This window comes from Leptinotarsa decemlineata, unplaced genomic scaffold, assembly GCF_025532065.1.
Source record: "Leptinotarsa decemlineata unplaced genomic scaffold, Ldec_3_MD MMD2_tig00000008_RagTag_RagTag, whole genome shotgun sequence".
NCBI lineage: Eukaryota > Metazoa > Arthropoda > Insecta > Coleoptera > Chrysomelidae > Leptinotarsa > Leptinotarsa decemlineata.
Window position 1 is genome coordinate 2,867,753 of NW_027412537.1, and position 18,055 is coordinate 2,885,807.

The 18,055-nt window shown below is 36.6% G+C and overlaps 2 protein-coding genes across 2 annotated transcripts in view; both read right to left on the reverse strand.

Annotated features, from left to right (window-relative positions):
* Positions 1 to 18,055, reverse strand: part of LOC111512829 (cubilin-like) — a 169,200-nt gene that overhangs the window by 48,036 nt on the left and 103,109 nt on the right. The window lies entirely within an intron of this gene.
* On the reverse strand, positions 6,662 to 7,416 carry LOC141480749 (uncharacterized). Its single transcript, XM_074171162.1, has 2 exons — positions 7,297 to 7,416; positions 6,662 to 6,990 (listed from the first exon to the last, which is right to left on the reverse strand). The coding sequence occupies exons 1-2, from the start codon at positions 7,399 to 7,401 to the stop codon at positions 6,730 to 6,732; spliced, it is 366 nt and encodes a 121-aa protein (XP_074027263.1). The 5' UTR covers positions 7,402 to 7,416; the 3' UTR covers positions 6,662 to 6,729.

Below are 18,055 nucleotides of genomic sequence, written 5' to 3' on the forward strand. Positions count from 1 at the left end.
CGGGAATCGAGTTCTCAGTCGATCTAATATATGGCGTCTCCGTAACGAAAGATGACGTCGACCTAACTCATCCAGGCTTGTCTTTCAAGGACAGTGGAGTGTTCAATGGACAGGACATTCCATGGACAAACAAAGCAAGATGGAGTCACCCTCCAACAGAGGTTAGGGCTGGTGAGAGCCGCTCCCATCATCGGACGCAGAAGTAAGATCTCCAAGTGAAACTATTCCCAATCAAGATCATTCTCTTCCCCATCATCCTGTATGTGTCTTCGCTGCCTGGGACCAATGCGCAGAAACATACAGACCTCAAATCCAAACTTTAATGAACACCTTATTACGGGCGGTCGTAAACGCTCTCAGATACATACCCAACCGATTCATCTACCGGGATCTGAGGCGCTATTCTTGACCGTTCGCAATTTTCAAGGTCCTTGGCAAGTTTGAATATTGCGAATGATCCTAGAGTAATCGTATTCTTGACCCTTCGCACAATCTGCAATCGCTCTCAATTTACTACAAGCGAACTTTGTAGTTCGCAAACGATTTGCGAACGAATTTGGAGAGGTTAGGTCACAGAATTCTGAGGTTAGGTATAGTGGTACAGAAAGTTTATATTTAGTGGTTGAAATATGTCGTATTAGTTGAGTTGTACCTAGTTGATAAATTTATATAAAATGGATGAACTGCAGTATATACCAAATTTAGAGAACCTGGAAATAGCAGAGGAACCAATACATCAATCTAATCGGTTTGATAATATCGATCCTTTTGATGTTTTGAGTGAGCATCAGTTTTTGCAGACCAAGGAGCTATATAGGTATTTATGGTATATGGTATATCCGTTTATGCAACCACAACGACGACGTACTGACATGAGCGTTACTACCAGGGTAAGATTGATATAAATTTAATAAAAGGTTTAAAAAAATGTATTCATCAGGTATTGGTCGCGTTACTCTTCTTCTCAACAGGAAGTTATCAAATGGACATCGGGAGAGGAATTTTTGTTCTGTTTCACAATCTTCTGTTTCTCGATATATTGAGGAAGTAAGTGTTGCACATAATGAGCCAACAATTTTTGACAGATGGGTGACTTTCCCAAGAAATATGGAAGAACTGAATGGGAAACGATTACGGTAAATACGTACAAAAGTATATATCTTTCTAGAATATGGTCTCAAACTGGGTATATAAACAGATATCCAGTTTCAACTCAACCTTCACATATCTGAATGAAAACTCAATACTTATGATACTTTCTAGATTTTTCGAAGATTTCAATTTTCCGGGGGTTGTTGGCTGTATCGATTGCACGCACATAGCAATATTTCCACCCAATGTCGATGATGCTGAACATCCCGAACATATTTATGTTAATCGCAAAGGCTACCTCTCCATTAATGTTCAATTGATAAGTCTACTTGTATGTTTGTGATTGCAGATTCTGATATGTCTCTTTTTGAATTAATTTAGCAAAAATATAATGACAACTATAATTTTCAATAAATTGATGGATGTAGCCGTTACTACGTGGTAGGAAATCATAATGAAGAAAAGAGAATTGAAACTTTCTATGTTTTTTACCACTTTTATTTGTAACTAACGTTACTGCAGTTTCATCCTATAAGGACATTTTCAAACTTAACAAAGAAAGTCTCAATTCTCTTTTCTTAACTATAATTTTGTTTTTCAGATATGCAACAGTAAACTGAAAATTATCAATATCCATGAACGATACCCAGGAAGCATACATGATGCATTCATTCGGGTCAATTCCAACACCTTAGAGGTGTTTACAAATCTTCATGCTTTAGGTCATACAAACTACTATTTGTTAGGCAGGTGTCAAGGATTGTTTTCAATATATAGTGATTATAATTCGCAGATTTCAAACAGATTTTTCAATAGATAGTGATTATAATTCGCCCAACTGATTTTGGCCAAAGTTTTTGTTAAAAAATGTATTAAATATATCTGTATTGAACATATTTTTTAGGGGATACTGGTTATCCACTGAGGACATGGCTCTTAACACCCCTTGAAAATGAACCACCTGGAGGTACACCAGAGCATAATTATAATAAAGCCCACAAACAAACCAGAACTATGATCGAAAGATGTAATGGGGTTTTGAAAATGAGATTCAGATGTTTATTTAAGCATAGAGTTTTGCATTATAAACCAGCCGTGGTATGCAGGATAATAAAATCGTGTGTTGTACTTCACAATATGTGTATAGAGTAAAACATCCCAATTCCTGAGAATGACAATAAAGATATACAAAATATTGACTTTGGAATTATTCTGCAAATCCTGCAAACCATGAAAATAATGATGGGCACAATGCAGTGAGGCGCATAAATCCCCAGCTAGCTGCAGGAAGGAGAGCCAGGCAGCGTCTAATAGATAACTATGTTTGGAGTAATTAGAACAATTTTGTACATTATCTGAATGATTATATTGTTATATTATACTGGTTAATCTTCAAACACTGAAATCATTACATATTCATATCAAATACATATAAACCAACAATTCATGAAGTTTCATTTGAACCATAAAGAATATTCTCAGTAACCTTACTATGGATTTTAAAATGTTCAAAACAATATTGAAAAAATTGAATTTTTTCCTAAATTCCACGAAAAACTGTTGCATGAAAATATTGGTTTTACTAGTACATAATTTACATCAATAAAATATCTTGTTTGGACGTAAACTTTTTTTTCTTCAAAATTTGAATTTACAGGAAAAGACAAACAAATATATCTACAAACAATTTGTATTTGAAATATAGCCTCAACTAAATCTCTTAATCAGTTTATTCTTTCTTCCATTGCAGCTGCTGTTCTTTCTGTGGCAGCTGCTGTTCTTTCCTTGGCAGCAGCAGCTTTTTCTCTAGCAGCGGCAGACTTTTCTTTAGCAGCGACAGATTTTTCTTATACAGCAGCTAATGTTTTCATCATCATAATTTTTTCCTCATAATATTTTTCTTCAATACAATTTTTCCGGTCAAGGGAAACCTTATAATTAGCTGCAGCCTCAGATGCATATATCAACTTCTTTCTTGATGCACGAGGAAGTTTTTTTCAAACACAACTTTTAGGTGTTTCCTTCCTTCCACACTCCAATTTAATAGATTGAAACTCATCAATATTCACATCATCAATTGGATTTTCTTGGTTACCTTCGCTTGAATCAAATGAAATAAGATCGTCTTTCCCAATTGTATCGAATGTAGGATTCTTTAACATTCAAATGACCTTGTATCGATACAGGTTTAATCGTTTCAAGAACCTCTCTCTCGAATTCATTTTTCGGAGCCTGCACAGCAGGTCCACCACCAGTTCCACTTTGGTATCTGTTGAAGTGACCCTGTTTCACTTTCGTTCTTGACCTAATATCATGCCATGTCTGAAACATATTTGATAAACTACTGACCAACTATGATATACTTCATACCTTTCTCCAGGATTTCCAATATCAATTTGTGCCAATTTTTATTTTGTTTAAGAATTCCAAAATCAGCTGTTTTTGTTCTGATGAGGCATTACTTTGTCTATGCTTTTGGTTGACGTTCATCATGAATACTATCGAATATTTGAACACCTAATTAATATTTTATAAAATTATAACAAATAGTAAGATGTTCATTAACCTATAATCGTAGACTATAACTCGCCGGAAACACTTAATTTGACATAACATTCAACATTAATGCGCTGTTGCCAAGAATAATTTGTCGTGCGAATGATTACTTTTCTTACACTTTGCGAAGGGTGGTCAAGAATAGCATTTTCATTAAGTCTTCGCAAGTACATCCTTCGCAGTGTTGTGAACGATCGCAGTTGCGAAGGGTCTCAAGAATAGTGCCCCTGGATTTTAGCACCCAGTACGTGAATGCATTAAAGTGAAAGTTCGCCGAAAACATCGTCGTGCGAATTCGGACACACCCTTCTTGATGCACTAAACAGAAACGACCCCAGATTCCACAAGACGATCGAACATATGAAGCCGATAAAACAGAACCAGAGACTATCTCCGCGAGTTACCGACCGGAGAGTCCGGTCCGCGACACACAACAATTGTCTTCAGTTAGGTACAGAAAACCACCATTACCACACTACACACAGTAGAGTCAGGTTTTACAATCAGATATAAGGAAGTTGAATCACTAGATGCCAGATTGAGGACTACTCGATAGTGAGTGGAGGTGGACGGGTAGGATTTTAGCTTCTGCACATGAAAACAGTGTGGGAAAATTTTTATCTCAGAGTGCTCAACCCCGGAGAAAAAGTGAAAAAAACGCAATTGTGGTTCAGCCTAACACCACCGATGAGACTTAGTATGTCGAAACAGCGTTGTCTGGTGTTGTCTTTGGGCTCTGGTTCTCAAAATAAGCGTAACGCTCCGAAAACGACATTTTTCAGTTTTCAATTAATCAATTGGGCAGGATTTTCTACAGTCAATCCATTTGCGCTCAATTTTTTTCAACATACCATATTATATATAAAATACCTTTCATCGATGAAATACACGGATGGAGGTGGTTCTAATTCAGATCTCAAATTGCTGTATTCTTAACATATTTTGTGGGTATATTTGTATATTCAAACTCAAATGTCTACTATTGAATATAACATCTGTTATATCTTACTTTTGAAATGAAAGTGTACTTTAAAAATATTTCCCTTGAGATACAATTGAAAAGAAACTGACGATAAACGTACTTTAATGTAACTGTATTTATAAGTAACTCGTAGCTAACTCATTTCGCCATGCAAGATGTATTTATAGAAAAATTTAAGATCACATAATCTGAAACTAGAATAAAGAAAATAATGATCCGTTGTGTCGTTGTTCAAGAATTGCGTATTTCCGGATGTCGATTCGGCGAAAGTCAGCATTGACATTGATCTTGTTTATCCAAGTTACCTTTGGGTATGAATAGAGAAAGTCAATGAACAACATATTACACATCTGAACTTTTATCATTAGCTAAATGTCTGGCAAACTCAACACAAATTTTACAAATAAGGTTCTAAGATCGGAAAATGACAGCTTTCGAAATACTATTTGATACAATTTTTAGTGCATACATTTTACCTCGCCCTTCATTATACTTGAATTAATTCCTCATTGATCTAGATTTATTTATTATTCAGATCATGAAAGTTATGATCGTATTAAAATTAAGATAAATTCTCAATGAAGACGTCAAATTACATTTACCTTTTGCGCTATACCGCTCTGACTCGTAGAAATAAATCATCATCTCCAGTTGTTATATCCTTCACCGGAAGCATATTGCAAAAATAAATAGAAAGTGCTGGAAAGGAAATGACAAACAGAAAACAATGCGATCGATATAAATCCGGACGTTGTTCCTGGTTGAATGTTCGGAGTAATGAATATAAATCACCTCTATGTGAGATGAAGCAAATAATTCGCGCTGTGGCTTCCTTTGTAGATTCCACGGAAAGTGCGATAATCTCATTCATCAATAATCGAGATGAAGCACAATCTAAAGCGAAATTGAAAGCAAACAAAACGAGCAAGGAAGCTAAGGCCTATTTATGATTATAAACCCTGAAAATGAATGTTTAGGGCGAGAGAGAAACCTTTGTAAATTCAATATTTCGAATAATTTAAATTGAATTCTGGAATTCTGAATATCAACGACGAAACATTCAAGAGTCGGAAAACGTTTCCTCCATGAACTGTACCACTGAATGAGAAAGTAAGGATCAAATGATTGCAATGGGACTACGGGATTTTTTCAACTGAATGTCAGAGTGAAATTTGTTTGGGGGATTTAATATTTTCAATGACTGAATATTACGGCTGCGTAATGCGTATTTATGTTGACTCCACAGTTAGTTTGGTGTACTGATATCTGTATCTGGCTTAGGTAAGGTTATGTCCAAAGTGAGTGGGTCTATTCGACCCTCCACCGTTTCCCACAAGGGTTTATTGTGACTCACACCTACTCACACTCGACCAAATAAACCCAGCTTCTCAACGAAGCCGATTAGTTTGTATGCTGAGTAGTCTTTCAGGTCATATGGTAAGAGTACGGCTCTACCGACACCGGATTCGGCACATACTTTGTTTCTGCCCCAGCGGGGCAGGCACAAAGTATGTGCTCTGCTGTTTCATCAGTTTCATCATACACTGTCTTCCGACAGTCCGAATCTCTGCATATGATGACTCAAATGACAGTGAACTGTATGAAAACCTGTTAGACATAGTAGTGCATTCCTACTGTAGTCCAAAATAAACGCCTTGGACTGAGCCAATTCTGATTCTGGCAGAAGTTAATAAATATTGCTGCCATCCAGGTGATCAATCTTTTTTTGGCAAAGTCTAAAGCGATGCCAATGACAGGTTCTGGTCCGATGAAGCTGCTTCCATCAGCACCCTCCTTTGCAAGGGAGTCAGCAGCCTCATTGGCTTCCAGGCCAGTATGGCTAGGAATCCAGACCAGAGACCATCTGTTAAGTGTTCCTATCAAGGAGAGTCGTTTTGGCAATTTGCTGCCAATTTGGACGTTGCTTGATAGGAGCCATGAGCTTGCAACGTCGCTTAACTGTCCGAAATAGTATATTGTGTAACAAGTGCGTGAAATCGACTTTTTTACACAAGCGTGGAATTTGTGGCCTGTATATTGTTCAGCATGAGGTAAATTTAGGTATTTTGCGATTACCGAAGGAACTTTACCAATTTTATTTATACCAACGATCTGGCAGGTACATTTTCCACCTTGATAATTAATAAATAATTTTTTTCTGCGTATTTTTGCGGACGGAGTGCCGTATATTTTCGGTATAATTCAAGATGTTCCGTGATGGTAAATTTTCTTGAGATTTTGGTTTTTGTATCATGGACGTTTACTATGAGTATTGTACCTAAATCTTCAATATCATCTAATTTCAGTTTATACAGTTCATCTCTTCTAAGAGCTCCAGCAAGTTCAAATATTAGTATAACCTAAAAGAAAAAAAAATTACAATATAGAAACTAAAAAAAGATTATGGCTGTCAGAAATCGAACCCAGGTCCTTGGGGGCGCGAGGCCAACGCACTACCGCTGAACCATTCGTATTTACAAATATATGTGTGAAAACGCGATTCTCAACGCCCAATTTAAAATAATTTAGAAGATCATAGTTAGATATCACATTACCATAGTTTTAGATAATATATCTGATTTGGCCAACTATACTTATTAGGATCTACTTAATTTATAGATATTATTTTCTATTTATTTAATACTACCGTGAGACATTAAACTTACCTTGGTCAATAAAAATTTTTCGTCAGGAGCTTCTTGTATGAACTTCAGTATTTGTTCTTTCTCCAAAACTCTGGATTTTTTGGGAACGTATCCCTCACTCTTCATTTTTAAAAAAGCACGTACCTTAGGATAGTCAATATTTATGTTTTTTTTAATGCTGATGGTACTTTTCAGCATTGAGAAATTACTCCAAAGTGTTGCTGCTTCAAAGTTCTTGGATAATTCTGACAAATATGCCAATATTACGTTTTCAGAAAATGAATTGATATTCTTTGTTTTCCTCCATGCCATGAATTTCTCATACGTATTTTCATATACGCTCAATAATTTTTGGGGTAATAAAGTCTTACTAGCCTCATTGGCTGCATCCATAACATCCGGCGGGGTACTTCGTATATCTGAATGATCAGAATCCATTATAATATAATGTTAAAATATTAATAATTAACTCTCAACAATGAGCTCACAACAATGATGATCAAGCTATTTTGATAGTTTATTTATGATTTATTGCTGCTCTTAAACAAAAGATGCACTAAGGCCGCCTATCAGCGAAATATTCATGTATTAGGTCTTATGGACAGACTACAATGTATTTCTTATGAGTATATTTCACGCACTGGTAATAAAAACACTTGAATGTACCATGTTATTCTTATGGGTTTATTTCACGCCCTAGGGCGTAAAAATAATTTCACGCACAAGGTCGTGAAATTACATTTTACGATTCGTGAACGGTGTGTGAAAGTACTATTTCACGTACGGGAGTAGAAAAATATTTTTATTCGGAATCTTCCAATCTCTCCGCACACAATTCAAAAGCGTAAATTTTCGCTTGAAATCAGTCACATAGGTACCTAGGCAGGTTGATATCTCTGTCCTGGGTCTGCAACTGAAAACACCTGCACCATAACCGGAACGTGTTTTCGATCCATCTGTGAACCAACAACTATCTCCTCTTATTATTTTCTTCTCCCGGAGGTTTCAGTCCTCTCTATCAGGAACAGTACTTTATGAGGCAGTTCGAAAATGACAATTGGAGGCATAAAGTCAGAGGTCATTTCCAGAATGCTGTGACTTGGTAATGTGCACGAGTCTATATGCAGTTCATCTAGCCTCTTTCTCCAGAAAAATGTGGAGAGAAGGTAGCTCTGGAAGGATTTCCATGGTCGCTGACGGTGTGGTACTGATGGCACCACTGAAGACCAGACAAGCCAATCCCTGTAAGTTAGAGAGCTTCGCCTGGGCCTTTTCTGTTAAGCCTTCGGCCCCTCTAGCCTTCGATTACCTTAGCCAAGAACGTGGCGTGGGATAAATTACGTAAAATATCCGGTCATCAGAGATATTAACTCAGAATTATAAACCTCTGAGAAAGCTAGCTACTAGCGCCAGAGAAACGTCTGGTAGAAATTCCAGAAATCCCCAGCCTTCAAACCCGAAAAATAGTTGCACTGAAAACCATCGCAGCGAAAGGCTTAACCATTTTGTTAAAATTTAATATGTTAAAAATTATCAATAGGGTTCATTTATGCTGTAGTATGCCTTTTTCAGATGATTTTTTTTTCATATTTCTACAAAACAGTTCAACGAAACAGTTGCAAATTACCGATTATTTGATTTGTGTTGTTAAGTGGATGGAAAGTAATGATGCCATTACTGTGCTTTTTGTGCATGAGAAAATGAACAGATAAGCTAATGGTAGAATGCAAAAAAAAGTGGTTCACAGAAGTCCCCTGCTTTTTCGTCCGAACAATGGTGTACTACATTGAAGGGAGATCGTCCCCACATATACTTATAGACACGCCTGAAGAAGCTATTGTATTACAAAATATGTATTGCGTTTTCATAAAACTGTTCAGTGAAAATCTCACAATGAAGTGTTTCTTGAATACGTTATGAATTTTAATCAAGTATCGGCCGATTCCACCACATGCATTACAGTGGAAACTACCCTATTGGTTTTTAGGAGATGAATTTGTAAATTTTTGTTGTCTGAATTCAGTACCTCAAAGTCATGACCGAACTTGCACTTCTCTATAACCGGAAAGTTTGCAGATTGTTGATATGGTTTTTGACTAATATGAAAGTGTTTTCACATACATCTACCACAGATTCTCATGACATGCCGTACTTAGACTTGATATAAAAAATAAACAACTAAACATCCCAACCCTGGACATTGGCGTGATGCAAAACTCTGTAAGTGTATTATACATAATCTAATATATAATAAATATACAGTAGAAGTCCGATAATCAGACACGTTCGGGACCGGCTCGGTGCCAGACTACCGAAAATTCCGGTCTATCGGGCGGTTTCCCTTCCTTTTAGTGTAGGCTTTGCCGTAAAACAAATGTACTTTGTTTTTTTAACTGCATACATACATAAATCGTAATTATTAGAACAATTAGGTTAATAATTAAACTACAAATACAGTATGCAAATACAACAAAGTTTATTTTACATTTCATATAATGGCGAAGACGCTTCGTGATTGATCAACTGTACTGCACTGCACCTGTATTTGTTATGACAGCGGAGACTAGCCGGCCGTACAATACCGAGTCCCACCCTGCAGCCAACAGTTATTCCGGGATGTATTTATGCTGACTTGCTCCCATCTATCACATTCACAGTGGAGATGGAACAGGACGAATCTATACATTTTCAGGATTTGACAATAGCAAAAGTTATGTGTAGATATCTTCGTGGATGGGTTGAAGATCGTAGTAGTGGATGAAGTCGTGGGTACTAGTCTTGATCTTTGCTTGTCCCATCTTGAGGGGAAGTAGTCCTGGATTTGTCTTGAGGTTCTGGATTTCGATCTCCTGTCCTCTCGTCAGATGAAGGCTGTAATGGGACGAAAAATTTAGTTATCTTATTAGGCAAATGTCTTATATTTTTCTTATGGACATTTGCATTTTCTGTCTCGACAGTTACTATTTGGTCTTTCTGGATGGATTTTGAGAAGAAGGGTGGTAGCAGTTTGTTTCTTTTCACTGTTTTTCTTGTCTACACCTTGGTGCAGGGTTTGTAGGTAATAGGAGTTTCTCTTTTATTATTTTTCTTCTCTATGATATTTGTTTTCTGTTTCTGTAAATCTTCGTTGATTTTCCTATATATTTCCTTCGTTTTTTCCCTGTGTTGTTGGACGTAGTTGTTAATCAAGGCTCGTCTTATGTCGATATCGAATGGGTCTTGGCTATTGAGATGTCCGTTCAGAATATCCATAGGTTTCTGTCTTGTTGCTGAATGGATAGAGTTGTTGTATCCTAGGATGGCATAGAGCATCTGTTCTTTGATATCTCTTTTCTTATGCGTATCTCTCAATATTCTCAAGTGCTCGATCAATGTGGAATGGAATCTTTCGACTATCCCGTTTGACTCAGGGTTTTCTGGAGTGGTATAGTGAATGTTGATTTTATGTGTGTCAACAAATTCTTGGATCAGTCCATAAGTTGTGAAAGAGTTATTCAATATAAAATTGGTTTCAAAATACGAGAATGCCTTACGAACCACACCACTGCTGAGACATAAACGTAACTTGATCCCGAACTACTCCGAAAACGTCCGAATTGCTCTCGAGCGTTATTATTTGCTTTAAAGACTTTTGGAGAACCTAAACTTTCCCGAATTTTTCCTGAGCGATGCCGGACTATCGGGCATTCCTGACTGTTGGATGCCGGACTAATGGACTTCTACTGTAGTTTTGAAAACTAAAAAACACGCTTATAAAGAACATTGAACTAAAAAGTTTCAAATTATTTTTTTCTAAATGAACTTAAAACAATAACGAACGAAAAATAGAGCCCACTATTTTTTCATATTAATACCAGTATTTTTCGTTCGTTATTGTTTTAAGCTTATTCAAATAACATATTTTCAACTGTTTTGTTCGATGATCTTTAAAGGCGTGTTTTTTAACTTTTCAAATTATATTTATTTTTCATTTTTTAGTTTCGTATGCTATAAAACCGTGTTTTTCAGTCTTATCAAACTATATTTATTTTATCAACCAGCCATATATTGTTTAGAAAAATGACCGTTGATATTCTCGTACAGAGCCATCTGCCCGCGAATAGATCAAGCAATAATGTCGATATATCAAGAAGGTTACGTACAGCGCCATCTGCCCGCGAATAGATCAAGCAATAGTGTCGACAATTCTTTCAAATACAGATACGGAGCTTAAGAGTTACAAACATACATACATACAGGTGAAGCTAATATAAAGCGTATAAAAACAAGCTGTTACAGAATTATTGTAATTTTATTGTAATAGTGAGAGTCCTGAATTTTTTCTATTATCTCAAAGCGAATAAATTCAATAACAAAATACATAAACAGGGTGTATGTTGGCTTCAAAATGTGACACTGTAGGTATGATATAATTAACTTTTGTTCATTTACAGATTTCCTTGTTGAGATATGATGGATAGTCTAGAGAGCACAAACTGCTTTGACGGCACAAAACGTTTTCTCGGTTTCATCAGCATTATAATGTCATAAATAATTTTTTCCGGAATCTCATGTCAGCTGAGATTAATTGAGGAATTAACTTGAAGAATGTTTCATAACTCGTCAAGAAGTTTAGATTACGGCCTTTCATATCAAAAGAAGTTCATTGTAATAATCAAGAATAGAAAGTTTCCTTTTCGAAACAAAAAGTTTCTTCAGTACTAAAACTTGTTTAAGGGAACTGATAAACCGAATGAATATACAACGAAAAATACTGACTTGTGGTAACTTTTCTTTCCATGTTCTTCAATCGTTTACAGAATCAACTTCCAATTTAATTCGATTTTCTTTAATGTATAGCAAATGACAGTATTTTTGCAGATGGTGGAGTATGGAAATATTTATTTTGGTTACTCAAGAGCGAATTGCCTTTTTCTGAATTTTCAATACGTTGTTCATGTATAAGGACATCCCCATATTATAAATCTGTATGTCATTATGCTGTGGAATTTTGAGTTATATACAGCGAGAGTTTCATCAATATCAATGGCATCTTTGATTTTTATGAGGATATACACTTTTGAGGCAGATCAGTTGTAAGATTGCTGATGTATTTTAACGCTTCGTTTTCATGCTATTCGATCATTTTGTTCCATTGTGGTTGAGGCAGAGTTAGTTTCTTTGCATTGAACCAGTCAGACATGCTATGTGACATCTATGAAGAAACGAGTGAAAAATAGATCTAGATAGTTATGATAAAATGTGTGCCCTAGTTCTACTCGATTACTTCAAGGCATTTGATAGGTAAAGAGATGATATTCATTTCTCTATCTCACATTCCATTGAATTTGCAGTAAGTGCCTGTTCAATTATTCTGGTTGCCTGGTAGGTCACAACAGGTTGAATTAGATGATAATAATTCAGAATCTTTGGACATATCTGAGGGCGTTCCTCAAGGAAGTATTCTAGGACGATTACTACACACTATTTACACTAGCAACTTCTCTCTACAATTGACAAACTGTGAATACTTCTTTATGCAGATGACCTACAGCTATATCTTTCTTTTGAACTGCGTGATCTAGCAGACGCAATAGACTGCATCAATACTGACCTAAATCGATTACTAACCCTCACGAATGGGCCATTCGTTAAAAATTAATTCTTATTTGGCACTGAACAGAAGTGAGCTCAGCAAAGAATATAATGACAATAAGGGTTGTTTATTGTAAGAATCTTGGACTGATTATGGACAATAAGGAATACTAACCACCCACCCAAATATTTAACAAAACATATAATATGTCATTGAAACTTATTTACAGTCAGACACTTTTTGAACTACAAATTGAAAATCCGCACTTCAATCATTGTGACGTAGTTTATGGAACATGTATTGAAAGTTCTGATATGACAATACAAAACGTTCAAAATTCTTGTTCAAGAATGATATATGGAATACGGCGACCTATACGTATTTCACATAAATTAAAGGATGCTGGATGGCTTAATATGTTCAATCGTTGAAAGGATCGTATGGTATTGTTGTAAATCATGCCTGAAAGAAAATAACGCCGGCCGCCACTGGTAACCATAAACCAAACGTGACGTAGCTGAGAGCATGGGAATATCCAATGTTACCTGCCGCTCGAGACGGAGCAAGAAATATGCTACCGATGTTGATAGAACTTTGCCGAAATTCTACGATGTTCCATTACGATATTTAAACGCTGGCTACAAGCGTATTCAATCAGTCAACTACACAGAGAAGTAACAGTGTAAAGTTAAGCTTGATTATTCAGTGTAGTCAATTATTGGCGAACCCACGGGTAAAATCGTAACAGTATGTTTTTTTTTACAAAATTTTTGGAAATGAAATCCCTCAATATTTATATCAAGAAGTTGGATTTAGGACTGATGTGCATCATTTGAACCTCCAAGGAAGTCACATGCTAACTATACCCACGCAAATAAAAGAATTATTCAAACGATCTTTATTCCATAATATAGCGACTTTGTGCGATATTCTGGATGTACCTAACTTTTCGTTGTCTCACGAAGCATTTAAATTTAGGTTTAAAGGATTCCTATATCAAGTGAACAATAGGTTGTTGCCTGTACCACTTGATTATGACTATGACATTTTACTATCAACCATAGGGGAGAACAAAATATTTTATTGGAGTTCAAAAATATACAGGCTTCTCAATGAGACTGTGGAAAAATTGGCAAAGAATCTAACGGTTCTTCTTTTATTTACCTTCATTAGATATGTTTGTATTGAAAAATCACTTTGTACTGTTTTATAGATTGGTGAATGATAAATGTTTTTAATTATTGTATCAGAAACAACAGCGGCTCAAGAATACTTCTTTTATTTCACCAGTGTGAAATTTACTCATGAGTCATAATCTCTTACTAATAAAGCCATGACCTCTCAGTGAAAAAATTTTACAAACACATGAATCGGTGTTTGAGAAAAATAGCTATTGTTGACTTTTCCTAAGAATGGAAAATATATGTTCAATTAACTCAAACACCGACAACAGGAGTAGGCAGATTAAGATAGATCTCAGTGTAGTCATAGTTTCTTCAAAATGGCTTTACACTAGACGATTTCAACCCGAACTTTAAATTATCAGATTGCTGACCGTGGAAAATATATCTCTGAATACACATCGCTTTCATTTCTGGGTTAATTTTGCGATATTGCCTACAAATCCAGCAAAAAATTTGATAGTACAAAGTAATCCGTCAGGACAAGTTCCAAAAGTAACTACTTTCGACCGCTACTATCCAGAATTTTTGACAGGGGTTTTGACAGGTCAATTAGTTTCAAATTATTTCCGATACGAAAACTGGAAATCATACACTGTAACCATGAAAATATCTTCACTATTCTCTAATCCAATCTGTGTTCTTCGAGGATAGATGCTCAGTTAGATGTTAAAAAGGAAGTCATTTTCCTATCATGAGCGTGTGTTTCCGTCTATTATATTTTCTGAATATCTTGAAAAATTAACCTGGGTTCATTGGTTGAAGATGAATGAAAGTTCAGCTGAAGAGGACCAAATCATTGAATTGAGTGAACAGAGACAATTCGTTATTTGATAGGTTCATTTATAAAAAGTACTTGAATCAAATTTTATATTTTTTAGAAAATGGTTAGGGCAGAATGCTGCGAAAATCATATGAATCTACTCATTTAGGTATGTGAAATATAATACATTCAGTCTTCATTACAGAAACTATTTAGTCCCGGAATATTTTTGTGTTTTTTCCGAAACAACACAAAAGCGGCCGTGGTGCCTTTTGACAATCACGCTTCCAAATATTACAAATCAAAATTCATCATGTGCCAATTGGTACTCTTACCACAAGATCATCGGTTAGTATTTTGATGTTTGGTTCACCAGTTTTCAGGAAACCATGTCCCATATCTAATCGGTTTTCCCGTAGAGCCACAATAGCAGGATTTTGAAAACACCTAACAACATTTCTGTGTTACTTTTGGAACATATCTTCAGGTCTATGACCCTCCCTGATGACAGGGTCCATCTCATCCTGAGTCAAATTAGTTTTATTACTACAACCTACATACCAAGCGCCCTCTTATCGAAAGGCTTCTTGCCACAATAATTCGGAGTCTACTGTAATAGACCACTTTTCCCTAGCTACTTATGAACTAAAAAATAACCAAAGATTCCGACCCTGTGTCTGCTGATGAGAATGACGTCAAGTAAAGGACCCCAGCTATCCTCCTTGCAACATATGATGGGTAGAACTGATGGGTAAAAAAAAAAAATCTGTTTTTCCGTTAACCAGCTGTCGCACCCCTACGAACAGCAACCCTCAGAAGTCGAAACTTGTGCGAGCTAAGGATTAACGAGGTCTTACCTTTTAACGTGTGATTCCTAACACGGGTTGGACGGTAGCAAGTGAAGATCGATCGTTCAGACTAGGGCTTGAACCACCGACCAACACGGCAGTCAATTCGAGTGAGTGAACAAAGCACCTACGCCGAACCGCTTGGCTACCGACTGACTGGGTAGAATCAGAACATCTGGTGTAATATGAATCTATTGAAAACACGAAAACACTTATTTCACGCCATAACACAAAAATGCCTCTTAACGTTAATTTCGCTAACTGACTTGTTCAGCATCATGCTACTTGGTGTTTTAAAAGGATCCTGAGAGATTGTAGTGCAATAAGAAAGCGACTGCCTTGTCAAGAACAGAGTATTTCATGAATCCACCAGAATGTTGAGCAGCGAAAGCGGAATCTGCATCAGAAGAGAAAACAAATTCCTTCTGAAAAGGTCTGAAAACGCCTATACTCAAATGATGATTTATCCAACCTTGCTGACATGCCTTGATATAGAAAGGTTGCTGCGACCATCAAAGTGGAGATTTTGCAGCTCAAACATTAGACAACCTCAATAACGACCAATAAACTGAAATTCTTCACAAAAAAAATTAGGCACAGCTGGCGTAATTCTGTGCCTACCACGTCGGATATTGAAAAAGTCCAACGTTTGCAAACTGACTTGAGAGATCAAAAGATCACCCACTGTGATTTTGAAGAAACATGTTTTGTATAGAAAAAAAATCGAAAAAGTGAATTGAATTCATCATATGAATCCGAGCGAAGGTATCGTCTTACAAATTTTGTTATCTGAGGTAAGTTCTTGACATAGTAATTTTAAGACCAAATTTCCGAAAGTGAAGCGCCAAGTTTTGACTCGAGTTGTCACTTCGAAACCCTGCGCCAAGCCGAAAACATTCACCCTGCATGAATAATTTTCTGTCATCAAGTAGAAAAATCCGTTCGAGTTATTAGTAAAAGCCAAGAGAGACAGAAATGTGTAGAGCAGCAGAGATAGCAATGAAATGTTTACGCTTATCCCTTCTGAACAATAACAACCACAAACCTCCAATTTCCAGATCATAAACATCCGGTATTGGTCACGATTCCCTTTATTGGCGTAATCTCGGCTACGCAGCTTAGACTTTTTTGTTTTGCGATACCCATAAAGAGGATTTATTTGTGTTTAGTGGAAGCACATATCAACCTGCGGTGAACCGGTGTGTCTACTTTCGTGCTTTATTGGATGCAAACTAAGTTTACGGTCGAAATATAGTATCATAGGTGTGATTTATGTGCTTCACGAAGTCTTTCGAAATAAAGTGGCGAACTGAACTATATCATACCTAGAGTAAACTTAATTTGAATGTGTCAACCTGAAACAGAGAGTAGGGGGATTGACTGGATTATTCAGGAGCTATTTACGTAAGCAGTAAGCAGCAGATCAATTTCGTGTAATGGGAGATTTCTGGAGGTCATAGCATGCTTTCTCAATATCACATCTATGATGAGGGTTCCCCTGTTAACTAAACCGATGTCTACTGGAATAATTGAAAAAAGTGACACCGATGATGATGAATTGTGTACGGAGAGATTGGTGGTATCCAACGTCATACACAAGTAAATAAAAAATATTCTTGGATAGTCAAGCTACGTCTAAATTGGTAGCAAATTGCCAAAAACAACTCTCCTCAATGGGAAGACTTAACAAATTGTCCTGGTCTGGAGTCCTGGCCATACTAGCCTGAGAGGCAATGAGGCTGCTGACTCCCTTGTAAAGGAGGGTGCTGCAATCAGCTTCATCGGACCAGAACCTGTCATTGGCATCGCTTTGGGCTTTGCCAAACAAACATTGAACACCTAGATGTCAAGAAGATTTATGGCCTTCAGGCAAAATCTTCCAGGATTGGCTCACTCCAAGGCGTTCATTCACTCTTTGAAGCTTGAAACAGTTGTTGGACTACGACGTCTAACAGGCCGTTTCACAGGTCACTGTCGTCTGAATAATCATATGTAGAGACTCGTACTTTCGGGAGACAGTGCACGGAAACAGCTTTGTATGATTTCATAGAACACGTAGTAACAGCCTTGGATATAAAACTACTAATTTGTGGTTTGTTATTTGATTCTTGACTGTGTTGATAACTATGCACTAATCCAGAAAATGCATCGCTATGGGGTTCGTGGAGTTATCCAAGATTGGCTGAGGTCCTATCTAGAGAACAGGTCACAAACAGCGATAATCCAAGGTGTTAACAGTCAGTTCTTGGCCTGCAAGCAAGGAGTTCCACAGGAGTCTATACTCGGACCACTGCTTTTTTTTATTTATGCGAACGACTTGATACAATACCTAAATGATCTTTCGAAGGTACATATAGTTGCATATGCAGATGATACGAATGTTCTGGTCACTGATCGTAATACACTAAATATC

Coding starts and splice junctions, on each gene's coding strand:
- LOC141480749 (XM_074171162.1), bottom strand. CDS start 7,401: ATGAAGAGTGAGGGATACGTTCCCAAAAAATCCAGAGTTTTGGAGAAA. Junction 6,991..7,296: donor AAAAATTTTTATTGACCAAG/GTAAGTTTAATG, acceptor TTTTTCTTTTAG/GTTATACTAATATTTGAACT.